Source organism: Apteryx rowi, unplaced genomic scaffold (genome assembly GCF_003343035.1).
Source record: "Apteryx rowi isolate R43461 unplaced genomic scaffold, aptRow1 scaffold_16, whole genome shotgun sequence".
NCBI classification, from domain to species: Eukaryota; Metazoa; Chordata; class Aves; order Apterygiformes; family Apterygidae; genus Apteryx; species Apteryx rowi.
In genome coordinates, this window is record NW_020447863.1 from 2,763,384 (window position 1) to 2,782,565 (window position 19,182).

The window sequence follows — 19,182 nt, forward strand, 5'->3', positions numbered from 1 at the left end:
GAATTGGTCAGATAACTTGCATGGTCACTAGTATCTGCATCCTGCCTGGGGAATCTGGCACTTACCGTGGTAGAGGTTGGGCACGAGACTTCCAAAGTTGCTTCTGCCGGTACTGGTATGCGCCGCGTTTCAGACTTTTACTTTCACAAATATTTTCCCAGGTAATCTCAGGTGCCCCCATCCTAATAATTTGAAGTTGTGGGGGAGGGAGACAAGAAGAGGTATGGGTCAAGGAAATGTGTTCAAAAGTCTCAGTACATGTTGAATGGCTTTTTCATAGCCATCATGACTGTGTTGCGATTGTGCATGGAAGGCTTTATAGAGAAAGAACTGCTTACTGGAACAGGGGGATTGCCAGAGTCCTGTCTCCATTGGTCCCGGTCAGCTGGTGAGATTAAACTAGTTGGGGTAGGTTTATAGCTCCATTGTCCCTCTTCAGTCTGTAACCGCTCACATCATGAGCTCAAGAGATGTAAAATGACTGAGAAGCTGAGACCTTGGAGGTGATTTCACTTGAAGTCTCTGGAACCTACATCATGTGTAGGCTGATCTACAGTCTCTGCCTGCCTCTCTCTTCTGCTTAATTCATGCTCTAGAGCAGTGCAGACACCGGAGTATGATTAAAGCAATGGTCCTTCCACTGCCCTGTCCAGAGGAAGACGCAAGAAATTCTCCATTGTAGACTATGGAAGAAACCTACACCAGCATCAATGACTGGTGAGGCTCAACAGCACAAGAGCTTCTAGCCATTATATGGCTTCCTGCTGGAAGAGCTTCCCCTGGCTCTTGGAGGGAAGAATGCTGTCAAGTGCATGTGATAGGAGAGAACAGATACATGGTGGCCCTGTGTGGCCTCAGGATGTTCTCTAGAGAGAAACCAAAGGAGAAAAGAGCTGCATGCTGCCCCAGCAAGAATACTATGATGTGATGGTCGTCCTCCTCCTCACTGGTCTGGGGCTTCCTGTGCTGGGCCCATTTCATTCCATCAGTGTATTCCTGCCTGTCCCCACCTCTTGGGATGGGGAAGATACTTCTTATTGCCCAGCATAGCTCTCAAGTCCCAACCTAAAGAAACCCATGTCCAGCAGTGAATTGGGGAGGGAGAGGCAAGGAGAACTATATATTTTTCTTTCTCTCTTTCTCATGGCAGCAAATTCCCTATGCAGCTTTCAGTTCAGCACATAGCCAGGGGAGAGAGGAAGGAGGCAAAGCCTGCAATATCATTCTCACCTTTTTGCTTCTTTGACTCCTCAGTTCTCTGCAGCTGTGTGATTGACTAACAGCCCAGCTCATGATAATCACCGAGAGGCACAGGCTGAGAAAGAGAGAAAGAGGGGGAGAGAGAGCGAGCAGGTTTGCATATTCTGAAAACCTCCAAGTCCCCTGGAATAGGCTGCTGGAAGCCGAGCCAGGCAGCTAACCCTGAGAGGCACCAGGAAGAGCGGAGACGCCCTGCTTTCCCCCTCATCCCCTCCCACTCCAAACGCCAGCTCATTAAACGACASGGAGACCTGGAAGATTCGGTGCCCCCAGGCATGTGTCTTACCTGCACCATCCACCTTCTGTGGAGATGCCAGCTCACGAGGCCAGCGCGACAGGTCAGAGGAGCCTGGTGGTGGGGAGGAAGGGGTCAGGCTTGTTCATCGGAGATATGCATTTTGTTTGYATTCTGTTCTCCCTCCTCCCTTTCGCCCCAAAACAAACAAACACAGAAACACCACGGCTCGCACAGAACAGCTCGGCCAGCTGCAGAAGCGCTTAGAGGGTGGTGTGGCGAGGGGGGGGGGCAGCACAGATTAATCTTGTTCCTAGTGGGAGCAATGGATTCAAAGCCCTGTTGTTTGTGTTTAAGGAGACAAATGGACATTGAGCTTGGATTTTAGAAGACCCCTAGGACCTTATTTAATTTGAAAACGCAGTAATTTCAGCATTCATCTGCAGCTATGGCTTCCTCGCAGCACACACAACCCACAGGCTGAGCCCACGGCATGGAGGGAGCATCGGGCTAGCGGGGGGGTGTGTGTCACCATGCCATTGCTGGCACCCTGGCATGGTGCTGGGCACCCTTRGTGGAGGCAGAAGCCCAGCGTGTGGCTGTGGCCCTTGCTGTGCTGCCTGGGAGACTGTTGGGCTGCAGGAGCTACCTCACCTCTGGTGCATGGACTAGCAGGACGCTCGTGCCGGCAGTGTGTGCATGCTGGAGACCTGCCGAGGTCCTGCTCTGTTGGGCACCGGGACTGCTGAGGAGGCCTCCCTTGAGGTCAGGACAAAATCCTCCAGCGCTCTTCCCTGTCCTGCTCCGCTCGGCACTCTGCGCGCTCACCTTGCCCACGTGCATCCCGCCTGTCCTGAGGAGCCTTCCCTTGCTGAGCAAAGCACGGCCAGTGCTAACCGTTTCACAGGGCGCCCCTGGGCTGACGGAGCGGCCAGTCTCCCCTCCCTGGGTTGGGATGTGTCCTCCTGGTTGGTGGGATTGCTGTGCCCTGGAGCCCCATCATGCTGCCAGCAGCAGCGCTTTGCCTGTATCCTGGGGAAGCAAGAGTAGCCACATGCTTTCCCACGCAAGCCTAGCAGCGCTTGAAACGTGGTCAGGGAACAGGATCCGTTGTTTGTCCATGCAGAGGTGCCAGCAGCCAAGCCTGCTGGGGAAACCACCCCGCCGTGGCCTCATTCAGCCACGCATCCACCCGTGCCCCCCTTCGTCGCTGCCTCCCGGTTGCTGCATGGCGCAGATGGGTTAAGCAGAAGGAGTTTTGTGCACATGTTGACCCTCTGGCCTTCTTAGGTTTAGCCAAATAAATTTCCGAGAGCCAAGTGGAAAAATGCAACTGGGATGCCTGTCACTGGGCCGTGCACGAGCCTCCAGCGGCATTGCAGCTGGAGCCTGCCAGCCTTGGCCATGGGAGACTCGGAGCAAGAGCAGAAGGAGCCGCAGACAGCAAGCGGGTCCGCGCCCACGCTCGTCGCCAAAGGGACTGCCGCTCCAGGCGGGAGGCGGCGCAGTGTTTGCAGTGACTGCGGGAGCCCAGCCCGGGAGGCAGCTGAGAGCCGTCACGGATGAGAAGAGCTGGGAGTTTGCCTCCGTTGAGTTGCCGGCTTTTGTGCAAAAGRTCACGTCCTGCAGATGACACGGAGGCAGTGGCTGGGAAGAAAGGCAAGCTGGGGAGAAGAGAGGGAGAAAGCTCCTCTTTAATCCATCCAGCCCTCCATCCTTCAAACTACTTTCTCATGCTGTCCCATGACATTTGGTAAAGCTTCTCATGCCAAAATTTACTGCCTGTGTCGCTGCGTGAGGCTCTCCCACCAAACTTCCCTGCATGGTTGGCTCCAGCTGGGGCATGTGGGTGAACAGCAGGTTGGCAGTGCTGACCATCAGCCCTCTCTAAGCCTGCTCCAAGGACACACTGGTGAAAATGGGAGCGTGTGTCCCTCCTCCCTCCGGAGCAGCATGGAGGGAGGTTATCTGCTTGCACAGCCTGGTGATGGGGTGGTGGCAGTTTCAGAGAGAGCTGCAGAAATTGGTGTCAYTTTTCCTCCTAATTCCACCCAATCGCCTTGCCCTTATTTGATGCACTTTTTGCCCCAACGGTTGAATTTCAGCAGAAATGCAAAGCGTAGCTGGTTTTGATATCTTTTCTTGGTGTTTTTTGGTTAGTTCTCAGGGTCAAGGTTGTCTTGTACTCCCTGTTGTAAGACACAGTGTGCAATGGGGCCGTCGTATCTCAGCTGGGTACTCGAACAACTTGTGTACACTATACAGAATTACCTGAAGGGATGATCTTAAGGGCCTAAGCCACTCTGAGACACGTCCATCATACCTCCATCACTGCCGTTCATAAGGGGAATGGGGAGTCCRCTCTATTTTGTGCTGACTGGCCTCACTGTTCTGGCTCTTTAGCACCTGGCCAAAGAGCTCTCTTTGTATCACTGATGTTGTGAACCCTCTTTCTGCGTCAACATTGCTCTCAAAGGGCAGAGCAGATTGAAAAGAGCGTAACTAAGACATCCAGTACTCTGGGAGCCCGAGACTGTCCTAATGAAACCCTGCACTCTTCCAACAGGAATTTGCCTTGTGGTATAATGTCCCGACTCTGCAGTTGGCTTTAAAATCYAGAGCGTGCCTAAGAAAGGAGCCCCAAATGCCGTTAGCTAATTGTYGTCCATGCTGGCAGCCCGGTTGAGCCTGTAGTTGAAGCAAATCTGGGTAAGCAGAAATTGGAGCCATGCACTGAGGTTAYGGGTTTGAGCAGGATCAAGAGAAACAGGCAATTGCAAAAGAGGGACAGAGGTGGAGGAGGAAGGAGAGGAATCAAAGGAGCGACCCAGGAAGCCAAATTTGGACTTACATCTCCAAGKAGGATTTGGCCWTGCCCCTTGATTCCCATTCAAAGAGGCAGATATTTGGGGCCCTTCCCCTTAGTCCCATATCTGAGGGCTGTTTCTCGTGATGTCCCCTGCTCCTTCGGGGCAGGAGGAGGGCAAGGCTTCGCAGCGACAGGGCGCCAGGCATTCCTGCGGCTGTGGGCCCGCTTTCCCCTCCCTCCGAACAGTGGCAGGCTCTCATAGCACCAGGCTGCGCAGCGGCGGGAGGTCAGGCGGGCTGCTGCAAGAACAGTGAACCTCCCTGTGTGCAGATAATTTCCCCAAAGCAGCCTCTGAAGGCACGGAAGGCTGGTGCCAGTAATTTCTTTTTCCACAGCCRAAACTGAAAGGGAGCCAGAGCAAGAGGGGACAACGTTTGTATTGCCGAGGTGGGTTTTTTGTTTTGGTTTGGGTTTTCTGTTTGTTTTTTTGTTTTGCTTTGCTTTAATATCTGTTAATTGGCCGGCCTCCTCCTCAGTCCGCTGTGCAAATCCAGCCGCTTGTGTGTCCTGATACAGCTCTAGCCCACATCCGTCTCGCGTTAACAGGGAAAAGAATAGACACATTGTAATYGTCCCTATTATGTTATAATGGGGAGCTTTGTAGCCTAGGTGTGAAAGCAGAGCCAGCTCACCAGGACAGGAATCTCGCCACAGTACGAAGGCTTTTTATTTCCCCTGCTGCCAGGTTTTACAATGTCCTCTGCTGCTCCCTTGGTTCCCATAAATAAGAGAAACCAGGATGCTGCCCATCCTGGGTCCTTTCCAGCACCCTGACCTTTCCGGCAAACTGCTGAAGTGCCTTCACAGGATGAAGTGCTGGTGATACTGCTCCCCAAGGAGAGGCAGCCGGAGGGAGGGAGGGTGTGAGCAACAGATGAGATCACCTGCCAACAACAGTAGGGAAACTTCATCCTCCTTTGCTGTGAACCTGGAGCAGACTTTCAGACGCAAACTGCATGATCCTGGAAAGAGTCTCTGGCCTGGGAAATCCTTTATTTTTCCTTCCCCACCTCCTCCCAGAGATGTTTTGACCGTTAAGGAGCAGCATTTATCTCCTGCTGAACAGCCCTGAGCCTCGCTGTACGGGAACGGAAAGCATTTCTTCCAGGAACCCTGTTGTCATGATAGCATCCTATTCAGGCTGTCAGATCCCTGCCTCGGTCTGCATCCCGTACTCTTGTTTCCCTTGATGAGTAGTCAGTGTTAATGTTATTATCTATAGGCTGCTTGGAGCATGGCAGCATCTGGGAGCTCCTGCCAGTGGCCCCGTTGTGTCAGGTGCTGTATGGGGAGACATGGCTTTACAACTGGATTTGCCTTGTGAGCAGGGCAGAGCTGCATCTCACGGGGCAGTCGGCCCCCTCCTTCTGGTGGCACCTGCCTGAGTGTGAGGAGGAGGTGATGGTGCGCAGGCATCTTCTCCAGCCTGCAAATAGAAAGGGACAGGATGTCTCAATGGGCTGCCTTGTCCCTGAAAAACAGGCTGAGCCCGTCTGCTGGCATGACCCTGTCCACCTCCTCTTTGCTTGCCTTCATCTCTGTTGTGAAGGCTTCAGCCCCTCCGCCTCCCCTGTTTGTCTGGCCTGACCACGGGGACCCGGAGGCAGTGACGCCAAAGGTTTCAACTAGTCCGTGAGGTTAACATGCCTCAGTGACAGAATATGCTCCTTCTACACCCTTTTTACTAGAGGAGGTTGAGAAGGAGGAGACACATCTGAGCTGGTACCCAGCTATAGGGCTCAGGGCAGGACTCAAGGATGGCTAGTCTCGATGGGCACCCTGCTCTCAGATGCACAGCAGATTCTGCTGGGAGCTGGAAGCCCTTCTTTGTTACAAGTAGCATGCTGATTTTGAGCCATTCCTCCTGGCTTAAGCAAAGGGAATGCTGTTTTTTTCCTGCTTATTTTAAATTAGCAAAGAAACCTATCTCTGAAAAAATACATTTAAAAAAAAAAATGAAACCAGTGCAAAAACCAAAATGTACCAAATTACTAGGTTTTAGTTCATCTCAGATATCTGCAGCAGATCCCTGCAAAAATGCACAGCTATGTCCAGCATGCCTGGTCTTTTCATTTTTTTCTCCCTGTATTTCCTTTTTTAATTTTTCCAGAAATTGAGGTGCATATCAACCACAAAGAAACCTTCATCCAAAGAAATAACTGGGTCAGATTTTCATATCCCTATTGACCACAGGGAAGACCAGATGTTCAAACACAGAGAAGCACCCAACACCACCCTTTTGAGTACCTCATTTGGAAATGACAGGCTCCACGGTGCACGCTGAGTCCTGCAACTGCTGGTCTGAAAGGTTCCTTCATGTCCTCTCTGGGGATGTCAACAGAAAACCCACAGTCAAAAATAACTTAATGCTTCTCCCTCCATCAGCCAGGTCTAACAGAGGACAGAGAGGAAATATTCTGTTTCTGAGCATCTAAGCTATAAAGTGGAGCCAATCGGCCTCCCCCTGAGCACAAATAACAACAGGAGAAAGATCCATATGCAGTCGAGTGTAGGACGAATGTGCTTAGTTGATCATTCATTTCCCTAATATTTTTTTATGAATAGGCTTAACTTATGGTAAGATGGGACTTTATGGTCCTGTAAGTCTTGCTCGTGTCAAAACAAATGAACTAGCCATCCTGTGGGGGAACTATCAATCCAATATATGTGTGTGTATGGGTGTGGGGAGTCAGACCTATTATACCTTTAAGAGCAAATTAGATGCTGTTCCTATGATTCATAATGCTATATATCTAATGGCATGACTCGTCATCTAGAAAATAAACATTTCGAGCCAGTTTCTCATCTCATAAATTTCCCCTCTGGCACTGAAGGACATAAACTAAATGGGCTGACTCACAGGGAAACAATACAATTTGGATACTTTTAAATGAAAGATAAAATTGCCTAAGGGCACAGAGGGGCGTTGAGATTCCCAGGGAGTGGTTGGCAAGTGCGGGAAGAGCGGGAAGCTGAGTGTGGTAGATGTGGTAGGTGCCTGTCTGAGGTCACTCTGCCGTGCCTGGCCCCTCCAGCCGGCGGAGCGGGCCTGGGAAGTGCTTCATACTTCCACATCCTGACTTTTCACAGCTCAGTGACTTGGCGTGACCACCATGGCGGAGCATCCAAAGCAGAGACAGTCGTGTCAGAGACGGACTTGCTACTCTGTGGGTTATCTGCCGGCAGGGAGGAACGAGGCTGCGCTTTTGTCAGCAAAGCAGCAGTAGCACCAAGGGAAGGAAGGAGGTACACCTGGGAATTTCCTCTTGGCTGGAGGTACCCCCCTCTGAGATAGGGAGGAGGAGGAGAAGCAGCCCTCTCGCTGCGGGCCAGGTTGAGATCCTGCGCGTTCCTGGCTGCAGCTCTTGCCCCAGAGCTGAGGCTGCCCACGGGACGSATCTCAGTGCCTTCGGGGCATCCTTTGTCCATCGCTCTTGCTCTTCCTGTGCCATGAGGCTCCTGGTTTGGATGACAAGTGCCGTTCCCCTGGCTCTGTGCGAGCCGTCCCTTACCTCCTTGGTACACTGTCGGGAGGAGAAAAGGAAGCAAGGGTTTTCATGCCATCCCACCCAGTCCACCAGAGGAGCATTTGACTGCAGTGTACCTTCAGGGCTAGGCTGAGCCAGGCGGTTTAAAGCTATCACCTTTTCAGGGTAAGGCAACTCAGCCTGCTGGTCTCTAGCAGGGGCCTCTGATGATAGATATAGCAGACTCCATCCAGAGCCTGACAGAGAAGGCACCAGAAGGAAGCACGGGCTTTGTGTGAGCTATAGCAAAAGCTTTACGTGACTTCAGAGCCAGGAAGACCAGAGAGAGTCCTGAAAGCTTGTTGAGACCTTCAGTTTGTCCTGGAGTTTCTGCAGGGGAAATGAGGTCCCCAAGGGGCAGCGAGTGTCCCCATGGAGCCTCCTAAAGCGATGATAAACATCCTCAAGCGACGTCTTCAGGTTGGGAGAGTGGGCTCCGCTTTACCTCAGGTCCTAAGAGAGCTGTGAGCTTTGTTCCATCTTTCTGCTTCCTGCAAGGCCTTCCCCCTTCCCTGCCTCAGTTTGCTCCTGCCACTTCTCCCCCGTTCGGCACATGCTGCCAGCGCACGCGCTTCCTAGAAGCCCTCGTTAAGAGCAAGCGAAGGCGAGCTCCGCTGCGCCCTGCCCACCAGCCGCCAGCCGAGGCCGCTGCCCGGCCGCCCTGGCCTGGCTGACGTCAGTCGGCTGCTCCTCCAGAAACAAATGTCAGGAAAATTGAATAGAGGCCGCCGCCAGGACCGGGGGGCTCCTGCTTCTCGGAGTAACCCTGTTACCGCGCGTAGGTGCGCTCGCCCTAATGAGCGCAATTGAAGGACGCATCGATTCGCTAACCTCGTTTTTGTGAAGGTTGACACAAGGCAGATCGCGGCTGTGTACCTGCAGGATCTAATTAAAATGCGTGTGAGGCTGGGCAGGCGGAGGAGAGGGGGTTGCTCGTCCCCCGGTGCACTTACCAGACACACAAAAAAGAGAGAAGGAAAGAACTGACTGTTGGATTTGGCTAACGGGCGTGAATGAGGCTGGTGGGATTTCTCCCCGGGGTTATGGGGGTGTGCAGGCAGGAGCGGGGGGAGCAGGCCAGGGACATCAGGGCTATGGGGGGGGGTGGTGATGCACGGCAGAGTCCTTGGGCAGAGAGGGACGGAGGACGTAGAGGACGGCGTGGGTTCGGTGGGCGGAGGGTCGGTGTAGGCCCACAGTGGCCCTGCGAGCGGACGCGCCGCTTGATGGGCCCTACTTCTGAGCCAAGGTGCTAGCCTGCCGCGTCCGGCGCACGGGTGCCGGCTCCGCGTCCCCGCAAGCGGCTGACCTCAGCGTGCGCGGGGAGCCATCGCCTGGGCCGGGGCTTTAGGTGTTTGCTCTTCCCCCTTGTCCCAGCGCTCGCTGCTCCTGACACCCTCCGCACACGGCCCTGCTCGCGCCCAGGAGACCACGGCTCTGGGCTCGGCACAGTCTTTCTCTTTGTTTTTTCTTCTTTTTTTAATGTATTTCATTTGTCACCATCACCTTCCATCTGGGTGGACACACACGAGCTGGCCAGGAGGACATGGCCAGTGACACCCGTCTGCTTCCACCCAGGCAGATGTGGGACTTGGGTGCCTTCACTAGAGCCCCCGCGGTGGGGGGTAGCGCGGTGAGCGGAGCCCATCGCCATCCCTTCGCAACTGCTGTGTGAGCTCGTCCATGTTCACCCACCGCTACAACGTCCCTATCTGCCCTGCTTCGTACGGGTGTCACACGCTCCCCCCTTCGTTCCGTACATCTCTTTCCGTCCCTATTCACGCAGCGCCGGCGGTTTCTACAGAAGTGTGTCTGCGCCCATTTATCCCTGTCTCAGCTAAACCCCTTCTTTCRCTGTCTTCCATGCTCCCTAATTACTTGGCAATGCCCTTTCCAGTCCAGTGCTTTAATTAAATTCGAAAGAATAAAATAAGATAACGTCACATTTTGTCTCTTTCACATGGTTTTCCTTCCTTCCTTCTTTTTTTTTTCTTTCCTTCCTTCCGGAACAGTCGCATTTTGTAAATGTCTGGAAGCAGAAATATTTCAGGCGCAGGAGACTGGAGGCACCTTGTTAAAGGTGGTTGTGTGTTTGGGGAAAGCGACAAAACCCCAAACAATAGGAACCATGATGTCAGGCTCTATTTATACCTTTTCTTTTTATAAATGTCCCCAGGATGGTGCTTTTTCTATAGTTTTGTGCTAAATACCAAATCCACTGAAGCTGTCCCTGTCCTCCCCAAAGGGCACGTTTTATCTTTAAGGCGTAACCTCGCGGAGGGCTGGCTGTATCGCAGGATCCAGGCATCCGCAGGCTGGAGCTCCTGGAGATTTGAATGGGCGGAATAGCGTTGCTCTGCGTACGCGGAGTTGGTTGAACGAAGATTGGCAGCGCGGCTGTTGTACATAAAAGAGGATCTTTTTGGCATTTAGGCTCCAAAATGTGTATTTTGAAAGGTCAAAAGCATTACAAAGAGGTTTGTTTTAACGGATGAAGTTTTGGTGTTGTGATTATTCTAGCAGAGCTTTGTGGTGTCACATAGTCAGTTCTATATTTGGTGTGTTTATGTGCAGTGAGAGATGCTGTCTTCCTAGTGTGAAGCTTAATTAGACAAGACGGGCAAAGAGTAGCAGGAGAAACAGCCGTAAAAACATCAAATCTGAACTGCACGAGTGTATGGAGTGAGGAACACCCTCTCCTGGTGTGTGGGAACCGGCATAGGGACTGACCGTCCCAGGCTCGCTCACCAAGCTGTTGGATGAGCGGACAGAAGACACCACAGGATTAGACCTAAAGGATTTGAGGAATTTAGTGGAAGTGTTTCAATCTTGGATTCCAGCAGATGGACATCTGCTGTTACTCCTGTGGATCAGTTTACATTGCTAGGAGCAGTCAGGAGGGCTCCTGGTCAAGTTGAGGACAACCTGCGGAGGGAAGGGTTCCCAGCTGGGCACAGCCTACAAGTATTTTATAGGGTTTTTTTCAGATTTTGCAGTTCTTCTTTTGAGTTGTCCTTATACAAGTGAGCGGAGCACAAATTTGCTTGCAGGAGAGCAGCTCATATGAATAGCAAACAGATGAGGGGGATGACAGTGGCTCGTATTGCTGTGGATATAGGAGTCACTTCATTCTTCATGGGGCCAGAAACAGCTATGGGAGGGACACACGGAAGAGTTCCACTGTGTGCAACAGCAGCGCACAGGTACCCTTGGCATGATGTCCTGCGTTGCAAACGGGCTTATGTCTGCGTTTCACCAGGCAGCTTGGTCCTGCATCACAAGAGGTCCCCACTGCATGAGGCATTATGCAGGCACTCTCCCCATCCCCACGCCAAAAGCAGAGCACGTGGATGAACCAGCATCGCTGCTCTGTCCTTCCAGAGGGAGCTAAAACACAGGGAGACTGTGACATACCCAGGGTCATGCAGAGAGTCCGTGGCAGAGCTGGGGAGGCCCCCTCCCCAGATTCCCTGAATCCCAGGCTTTCTGCGCACATGCCCTTGACGCTCAGCAGCATGAGGCTGAGCCGCTGGCTGGATTTCACTGACTCTTTAGCATACATGTTCACACTTTTTGTTCTCGCATCAGGCTTTCAAGGGAGCCCTGATGAGCTCATACTGGTGCTCGGGGAAAGGTGATGTTATCGAAGACTGGTGCAGGTGTGACCTCAACGCCTTCGATGAGAACGGACTCCCGAACTGCAGCCCTCTCCCTCAGCCTGTGTACGTATCTGTGCGAACCCCTCCCACGGGTCACCGTCCCGCTGCACCAGCCCCCCTTCTTCCAGCCTCTTGTGTGGCTACAGCTCAGCCCATGGGCATCTCCTTCCTCTTGCATTTGAGCCCACGGCTACAGTCCAGCATGTCTTACTGTGTGACTGATGCCTTTAGGATATCCTGGCTCCGGCTGTGGCCCTGGAAGGTTTCCTTATAGATTTTCATCACCTGATTAACAGGACTTGTAGAATGGGATTTCAAATGCTGAAAGAAATGGAATTACAGTGCAATTCATTGTGGCTTGTCAGAACAAGAGCAAATCAGGAGCAAACTGATGGGGAATTAGCTGGGAAAGCAGGAAGACTGGCTCCAGCTATCCACAAGGAGCAGAACACCTTCTTAGTGAGCCAGTATTCTCAGAGAGGATTGATTTCCCATCCTGAGTTCAACAAAGTTTGGAGATGGACTCTCCATAGCCCTGTTGTCGTTTATCTCCATGCAAAGGACAATACCCCCCTTTGCGCTGGCACAGCCAGGAGTGCAAAGCTTCTCTGTATTCCCCACATGCTTTCTGATACATGCACAAGTTTGTGCACAGCTGCCCTGCTTTTGTTTTTGCTAACGCCCATCAGAGGCTTGCTCATTTGCAGCTGGGTAAATTTACAGCCACACTCACCCCTTCTCTCCCTCCCTCACTCCCTTGCCTTTGCTCACTCGCAATGCAGACTAGACCCTCCCTTTGTGTGGGCTCAACCCAGCTGGGTTGTATGAAAGTAAAGCTAGATCCTCCCCTATTCTTTTGCTCCTGGGCATCTGGTCTTTAGTTCCCCATGGAATGACTGAGCTTAGGGAGAAGTTCTCTCAGGAGATGAAGGATCCTTCAGAGAGGCTGCCTGGGGCTGTGTGGCTGAGGTTGCAAGACCAAGACTCTTCTGGGAGCCCAGGGAGGTGAGGACACCCACCAGGGGAGGCTTCACCCAGCTGACCTTCAGTTGAAAGTTTATTTCTTTTATGTTCATCTACACACTCTCCCTTTGTACTCTGTGTCCTTGTGGGTCTGTGTACGTGCCTATGTATGAGTGTGAACTCTTCCAGAGGTTATGCTGCTTGTGCAGGCAGATTTCTCCCCAGAAAAGGACCTGATGTATTCTTTGGTTTCTGTTCTGTGTCCTGTCCAGTTTGCGACTCTCCCCTACTGTGGAGCCCTCCAGCACAGTGGTCTCTTTGGAGTGGCTGGATGTCCAGCCTGCAATCGGAACGAAGGTGTCTGACTACGTTCTGCAGCACAAGAAGGTGGATGAGTACACGGACACAGACCTCTACACAGGTGAGCGAGGCTGCAAAGCAAAAGCTCCTCTTGCTCTAGAGATTGCGCAGTGTTGCAGGCTGTTCTCTGCACTGCTGGGAGCTGTGATGTCTCTGTCCTCAGCGAAGTTGTTGCTTTTGTGCGGAAAGGTGCATAAAGCAGAAGTGTTGTGTGTGGTGTCTAAACTTCTCCCTTCTGGAGAGGTTTCTGAAGGCTTCTGCAGATGTGGTTATTTGAGAGAAAGGGGAAATACAAGAAGAAAATGCAGCATAGCAGAAGTAAATGATTTGCCCTTTTTGGATAGGAGACCTGTGAGCTGGAGTTTCTAACTAAGATGACTGTTTGATCTGATCAATCTGCAGTGTTACAGCATGATGGGTGTTGGGAGGAGGACTGCTCACAAACAACTCAAGAGCTTTACTAGTCCATTCCATGAGTATAGCCTTGAATGCCAGTATTTTAAAGGACCCTTTAAGTTACCTTGCACATTTATCAAAGCAATTTGGAGCCTGCAAAATTTGGAGAGATCGTTTGAGCAGTGCGTATGTTTTCGAAGGGAACCTGAAACTTCCCTGGGTTGGAGTCCAGTTACCAGCTCAGGACTTGGAGTTAGTGCTCTGTGGTTTGTGAAGTCTTTGTCAGCAATTCAAGCCATGCTTCAGGAGCTGCTGGACAAGGTGGAGGGATATGAAGGATGGAGTTGGATCTGAGTGAGTCAGTGATGTATCTTAGAAAATATCACTAGAGGCCTTGAGTGGCTTCAGCCACTGCTAGTTAGAAAACCAGGCAAAATCTCCTGCTGTGTTTTGCTGACGGATTTTGGATTTAGTTCACTGAAGAAACTCATGTGACATGTCAGGAGCAGCCAGTGTTGACTGAAGCACAGATCTTCCTTTGTGCAAAGGGTCACTTTCTCCAATGCTGGCATTGCCAAATTTCAGCCCCCTCTGGGTTAGGGGAATATTGGAAAAAGGCTTCCATCCATCAGTGGAGCGAGGCTCCGGAACAGCTGTCTCTTTGGGGGGTAAGAACCTTGTTTGTTTTACGGAGGAGCCTGGTCAGTTTATGGAGAGGCTTATACGCCCAGGTGATCCGCAAGGACAAAGGACTAGACTTAATGTGGTGGCAGGCCCAGTTAGAGGGGGACCTTGCTCTTGCCAGGGGATCCCCTGAAATCCAGGGACCCGGAGGAAGAAGAGTAAAAGCATGCAAGCATCTGATTCTGGTGGTCGGTGCGTGGCAGGCATGGTTGGGACCTGGAGGTTTCAATCTGCAATGGCTCCGTCAAAAACATGGTTGCAGCGTGATCGCCTAGAGCCAGGCTGTGAGCTGCACGAGGGCGATCCCTGTTTGCTTCTGCAGGGAACAAGGAGCTGAACAGATTGTGTTTCAGTCGGAAGCTTCCTTTGCTTGTGGTGGTGGCTTTTTTCTTCTCCTCACTAATTTTCTAAGACCTCCTGGGCCAAGCCCTCTATTGCTGAGAGCTGCCGCAGAACAAGCTGTTCCCACTTACAGCCATGGGGAAGTTTTGACCCTGTCCGTTCATCTCAAACCTATCTGTTCTAGACACTTATATGGCCCTTTCTACCTCCATATTCAAGTTTTTGTGCTACAAGAACGGGACTTTTTCTGCCAGAGAGAGCTAGAGCTCCATATCCTCAGACACCCCAGCTGTTTGTAGAGACCCCCACGAGAAGGAGCTGTGCCTCCTTGTTTGTACATCTGTCCTATCCCAGAGTAACTTTCCCCTGCACCCTCTTGCCAGCACCCACTTCCAAAGCTGCCCAGTGTGGCCGTGGTCCCTGGGTTATGCTTCTAGTTTCCTGGCATGGAAGAAGGCTTGCTCCTTATCTTGGAGGGGCACCTTCCAATAATGTGAAAAAGAAAACAAGCCACCTAAGGAAGCACTTTGTTTTGAATGGGGATTCCAGATGGCTCGCACTTTGGTCAAGTGAGGCCAGACCAGGGAAACGTGGGGTCTCTCCTTTGAAGTGGCTGGCAGCCAGAGTAGGAAATACAGGTTATTATTATTATTTTCTTTTTATGACTGCCATGTGTTTGACAGGCACTGTGAGGAGCTGCACTCCCCTCTCTCTGCTCTGGGGGACCGTTCAGGACAGAATGACCCCATTAACAATTAAAGAAAAAAGCCAATCCTAAATCTCTCCTGTTTTTTTTCTGTTGTTTATAACCAAACAACATTCCTTCCTTCATTTCTTTCCCACCCTACAGGCCTCTAATGCCAGATGACTTGATTCTTGCAAATACCTTGCCTAGGTTTCCAGAGATGCTTAGTCCATACAGCTCTCGTAGGCTTCATTTGCTACTCTGCTCAGTCCAGCCAAAAATCCATCCGTGGTGTCTCTTCACTGCTATCATCCACCATCATACTGCAGCATGTTGCTGTTACATCAGATCAGCATCCACACACATGCAACAACAGCAACTCCTGGAGAGGGGAGCCTCTGTGGGGAGGCAAAAATGCGAGCTTTGAGATGCTTTTGACAGATATTGCTAGATCTTCCTTCCCCAGCAGTCTTGTGGTGCTGGCAGTTAGAAGTGGGTTGCTCCCCTTGCTGGGCGGTGGACGGGTTTTTGCGGAGCGTGGGAGTGCTGGGCTGAGAAGAGCCTATGAGGTGTAAAGGTTCATGAGGCTGCTGCAGTTCATCTCTTAGATATCTGGGAGGATCATTAGCTTTTTTATTATTTTTTTCTTATTACACTTGTAGCCACTTCTTATTGTGATTCCTGGTACTGGCTGTGGCTTAGAGCTGTGCCAACACATTTTTTGGTTCTGTGGCAAGCTTTGCTTCTAGATGACACCTGACCCCCAGCCTAACCCTCCTTCTGCTTCCCTCCTCTCCTCCAGAAAAGACTCCACTCTCTATTACTTGCAAAACTCCTTGGCCTCCCCCTTGCTTTGCAACTGGAAGTTGAAGTCTTTCCCTTGAGCCAGAAAATATTTGCTCCTCTTCTTCTTGGAGCCGAGTCAGGAGCAAGGTTTAAGGCTGGCCTAATGTGCATCCCCCTCCTCCCTTGCCTGGTCTACGCATGCGGGACAGAGGTGTTAGAGGACAGGGTGAAAGAATCTGGGAGTTCATGTGGGTCAGCTGCCCCCCGGCTAAGCTCGTGGGTTTTTTTTTTTTTTTTTTTCAAAAGAGCTTCATTACTAGCGCTGAGAAAAACACAGCCCTCGGACCATCTGATGCTAATAGGGCTGGTTCCCGAGGTGAACTTGTGCGCGAAACAAACCACGCTTTCAACACCAGCGAGCGGGGAGAGAGCGGCTCCCCGCGCGGGAGCCAGCCGAGAAGGCAGCGAGCAATTACAGCCCAAACTGTTTATTAAAACGTGTGGAAATTACTCATAACTCCATGTGTGCGACAGCTTTGTAGTTGAGTGATGCTCTTTGTTTGCACACGAGGCGCTCGAAGAGGGCGCGAGCGTGTGTGCCTGTGTGCGCGCCGGCGGAGCGAGCCAGCGCATTAGCTCATAGAAGAAGCAGGCTCCGCGCTCGAGACAGAGAGGGAGAAAAATGTGTTTTACAGGGTGAGGTACAAACTGAAATGGCTGTGAACATCTGGAACTGATATTAGGCTTGGAAAATGTTTTCTGTCACTCCAACTCTCCTCTGGAGGAAGGTTTCTAAAGTTAAGAAGCTCCAAAGGGGCCGAGGGGGAGGGCCGAGGGGATAACACGAACGCCACGCAAAGTGCTTTTTATTTCTCGGTTCTCGTCGCCGTAGCCCAGGCTGCCTCCCTGCCTGTCGCAGGTGAGGGGCCTGGAGTATTGCTGGTGTTCGTTGTGGTGACCGTCACTTAGAAGGCCCCTGCCCAAGAGCTGGGCCCCTCCGCGCTCGGCAGGGATGGCACACATGAGATGGTCCTGCACAGAGCTCTGACAACCTGCTGCCCCAAGGCAACAGGTAGAAGGACGGAAGGGTCCTTGCCCTGATTTTAGCACTGGGAGCCAAGAACCTGAGATGAAAGGTTGGGTCCTCACTCTGTGTTCCCTTTAAATACAATGGTGTCAAGGCTGGCTCCTAGAGCTGCTTTAAACCTCCCTTTGCTGAGAGACTTTGCTAAGTTCATGGATGCAGTCCTTGGTAAAGCCAGGGTTTGGCCTCGACCCCAGTCCAAGATCATCCTTCTCGTCTCAGTTTAACACATATCCTGCGGGGAAGCCCCCTGGTCTCTGAGAGCAGTGTATCTTGCCCCAAAATACATTCGAAAGATGAATGGAGGGCAATATCCTCCTAGGGAGGGAGGAGGTCCAGACAGACCTGTGCAGGATGTAACACCACCCAAACCGTCTAATGCAGCTGACCTGGGTGGCTAGGCCTTGGACGACACTGTCCTAGCAGGGCTTTTCACCCCCGGCATGTGCCCTTGGACCCACGGCTATGGGGTTACCATGGGGAAGCGGGCCTGGAGGCAAGTCCCACTCACGCAGGGCAGTTTGGCCTGAGAAGCAAAGCAAGGGCTGGTAGGGAGCATCCGAGTGCAAAACCGCCAGGCTGCCGACCCCGCGGGAGCACTGCGAGCCGCAAGGGGACCAGCGTCCCTGCGCCCATGGGTGGCTGCGGCGGGGAGGGTGCAGTTAGTCCCAGGCCTTGTCGGTGCTCAGGCTCACCGCAGCAATTGCTCAAAGATGTGGACCTGTTTTCGCAGGTAGGGTAGATCGCAGGTGGATGGGTAGTACAGGCAAGTGAGGAAGGGAAAAAAATACTTTTTTTTGTCTTTATTATTTGCCAGCGGTCATTTATACCCCTGTTTATCGGTGGGTTTTGGAAGCCGATGCAGGGAAGGTTACCAGAAAGCTCTCCCACCCTGGGGTTGATGGTTGATTAATGCATGTGTTACAAGGATGGAAAATGCAAGGGCCGTGGGGTTTTTGTGTTCAAACGTGCTTTGATGCCCATGCACCAGCTAACAGGACAGGCCTAGCTGGCCGGCCCATGGTCTTCTCTTTGCATAACAGTTGCCTGCAGTTCATGGCTGGTCCGAGTGATGCTGCTTGCCGTGCCACAGTCAGCATCAATGCGCTACACCTGCGAGCGTGAGGTTTCAGTGTGGTTAACCCCTCGGGAGGAGAGGGAAGGAGAAGACCTGCCTGGCGCTCCGGCTGCTCATGGCTCGCGGGTCAGAGCAATGAAAAGGCTCCTTGTTAGCCGGCCCCCGCTTTGGAGCAAGTGGGACGATTGTGTAACGTCACTAATCCCATCTCCTACTCACCTCATCGCCGGGAGAGCAGTGGGGTGGCTGTTCAGGCCTGGAGTTAAAAATAGCAGCATTAGCCAAAGGTTTAAAAATAAAAAAAAGCCCTTAAATATATTTGTAGCATGCACGCCGCCAGCCTGGGAGAGGCTGGGGGGGGACGAGGGATGTGCTTTTGCCGTGTGACGGGTGGGGGTCCACGGCTCGGCGGGGAGGGGGCCACGCTGCTCTCACGGGGATGGATGTGGCCGTATCGCTGTTGTGACGCTGCGTAGCTCTGGGACCTCCTTGGTCCTTTTTGTGACACTCTTCTCCCTGGTGCTGTTTTTCAACGCCTGCCCCTGCCTCTGTTTCCTGCCTTGCCAGCTGGACCTCTGCACCAGGCAGGCATCCATCGGCCAGGTTAACGGGGGCTTCCCTGCTGGATGCTGCCGTGGATTAGAGCTGTCCTACAGCCCCTCTGCATTGCTCCAGCTTGTCAGTTTGGGGACCAAGTCCCACCATCTAAGCTGCAAATCAGAAATCGAACAGGCTCCCGTGTGATGCAGCTTGTCCTTGAGGAGCTGAGCGAAGAAGGGTTGGGGGTGCTCACTTTGTCTCGCAGCGCTCCTACGCCATCTCTCCCCCCCCCTCGCCTCCCCAAATTAGAGATGACCTCATCCGTGGAGGCAGGAGGAGGGTTTGTCAGTGCGAGGAGCAGCGGCGGCAGCAGGAGCAGATTGAATTGCGGGCAGGGTGCCAAAAGCGAACGGCACAGACCTCCTGTCCTGCTCTTGTGGATCCAGAGGAAGTTCTGTCAAAGGGAGGCCGAATAAATGGGGCCTCTCCAGAAAAGCGCTTCCCTCTGGCAGAGCGATTAATCCCCCGGGGCCACGGGAAAGCTGCAGAGCTCCTCCCGCACCTCCACACACAATCCCTGGAGATCTGCAGAGCAGCACGGGAGAGGTGGCCAACACGTGTTTGCACAGGGAACCACAAGAAGGCCTGTGGTGGTATTTGTTTTAAAGTATGAGCAAAAGGAGGATCTCAAAGCACTTTATTGCTGTTAATAAG

The 19,182-nt window shown here is 52.3% G+C and overlaps 1 protein-coding gene across 4 annotated transcripts in view; it reads left to right on the top strand.

Annotated features, from left to right (window-relative positions):
* ASTN2 (astrotactin 2) overlaps positions 1 to 19,182 on the top strand; it is a 365,002-nt gene that overhangs the window by 248,982 nt on the left and 96,838 nt on the right. For all 4 annotated transcript variants that reach the window (XM_026059690.1, XM_026059691.1, XM_026059693.1 and 1 more), the window contains 2 exons: positions 11,480 to 11,613; positions 12,786 to 12,934. In XM_026059690.1, coding sequence (XP_025915475.1) covers positions 11,480 to 11,613; positions 12,786 to 12,934 — 283 coding nt within the window. The remainder of the gene's footprint in view (positions 1 to 11,479; positions 11,614 to 12,785; positions 12,935 to 19,182) is intronic.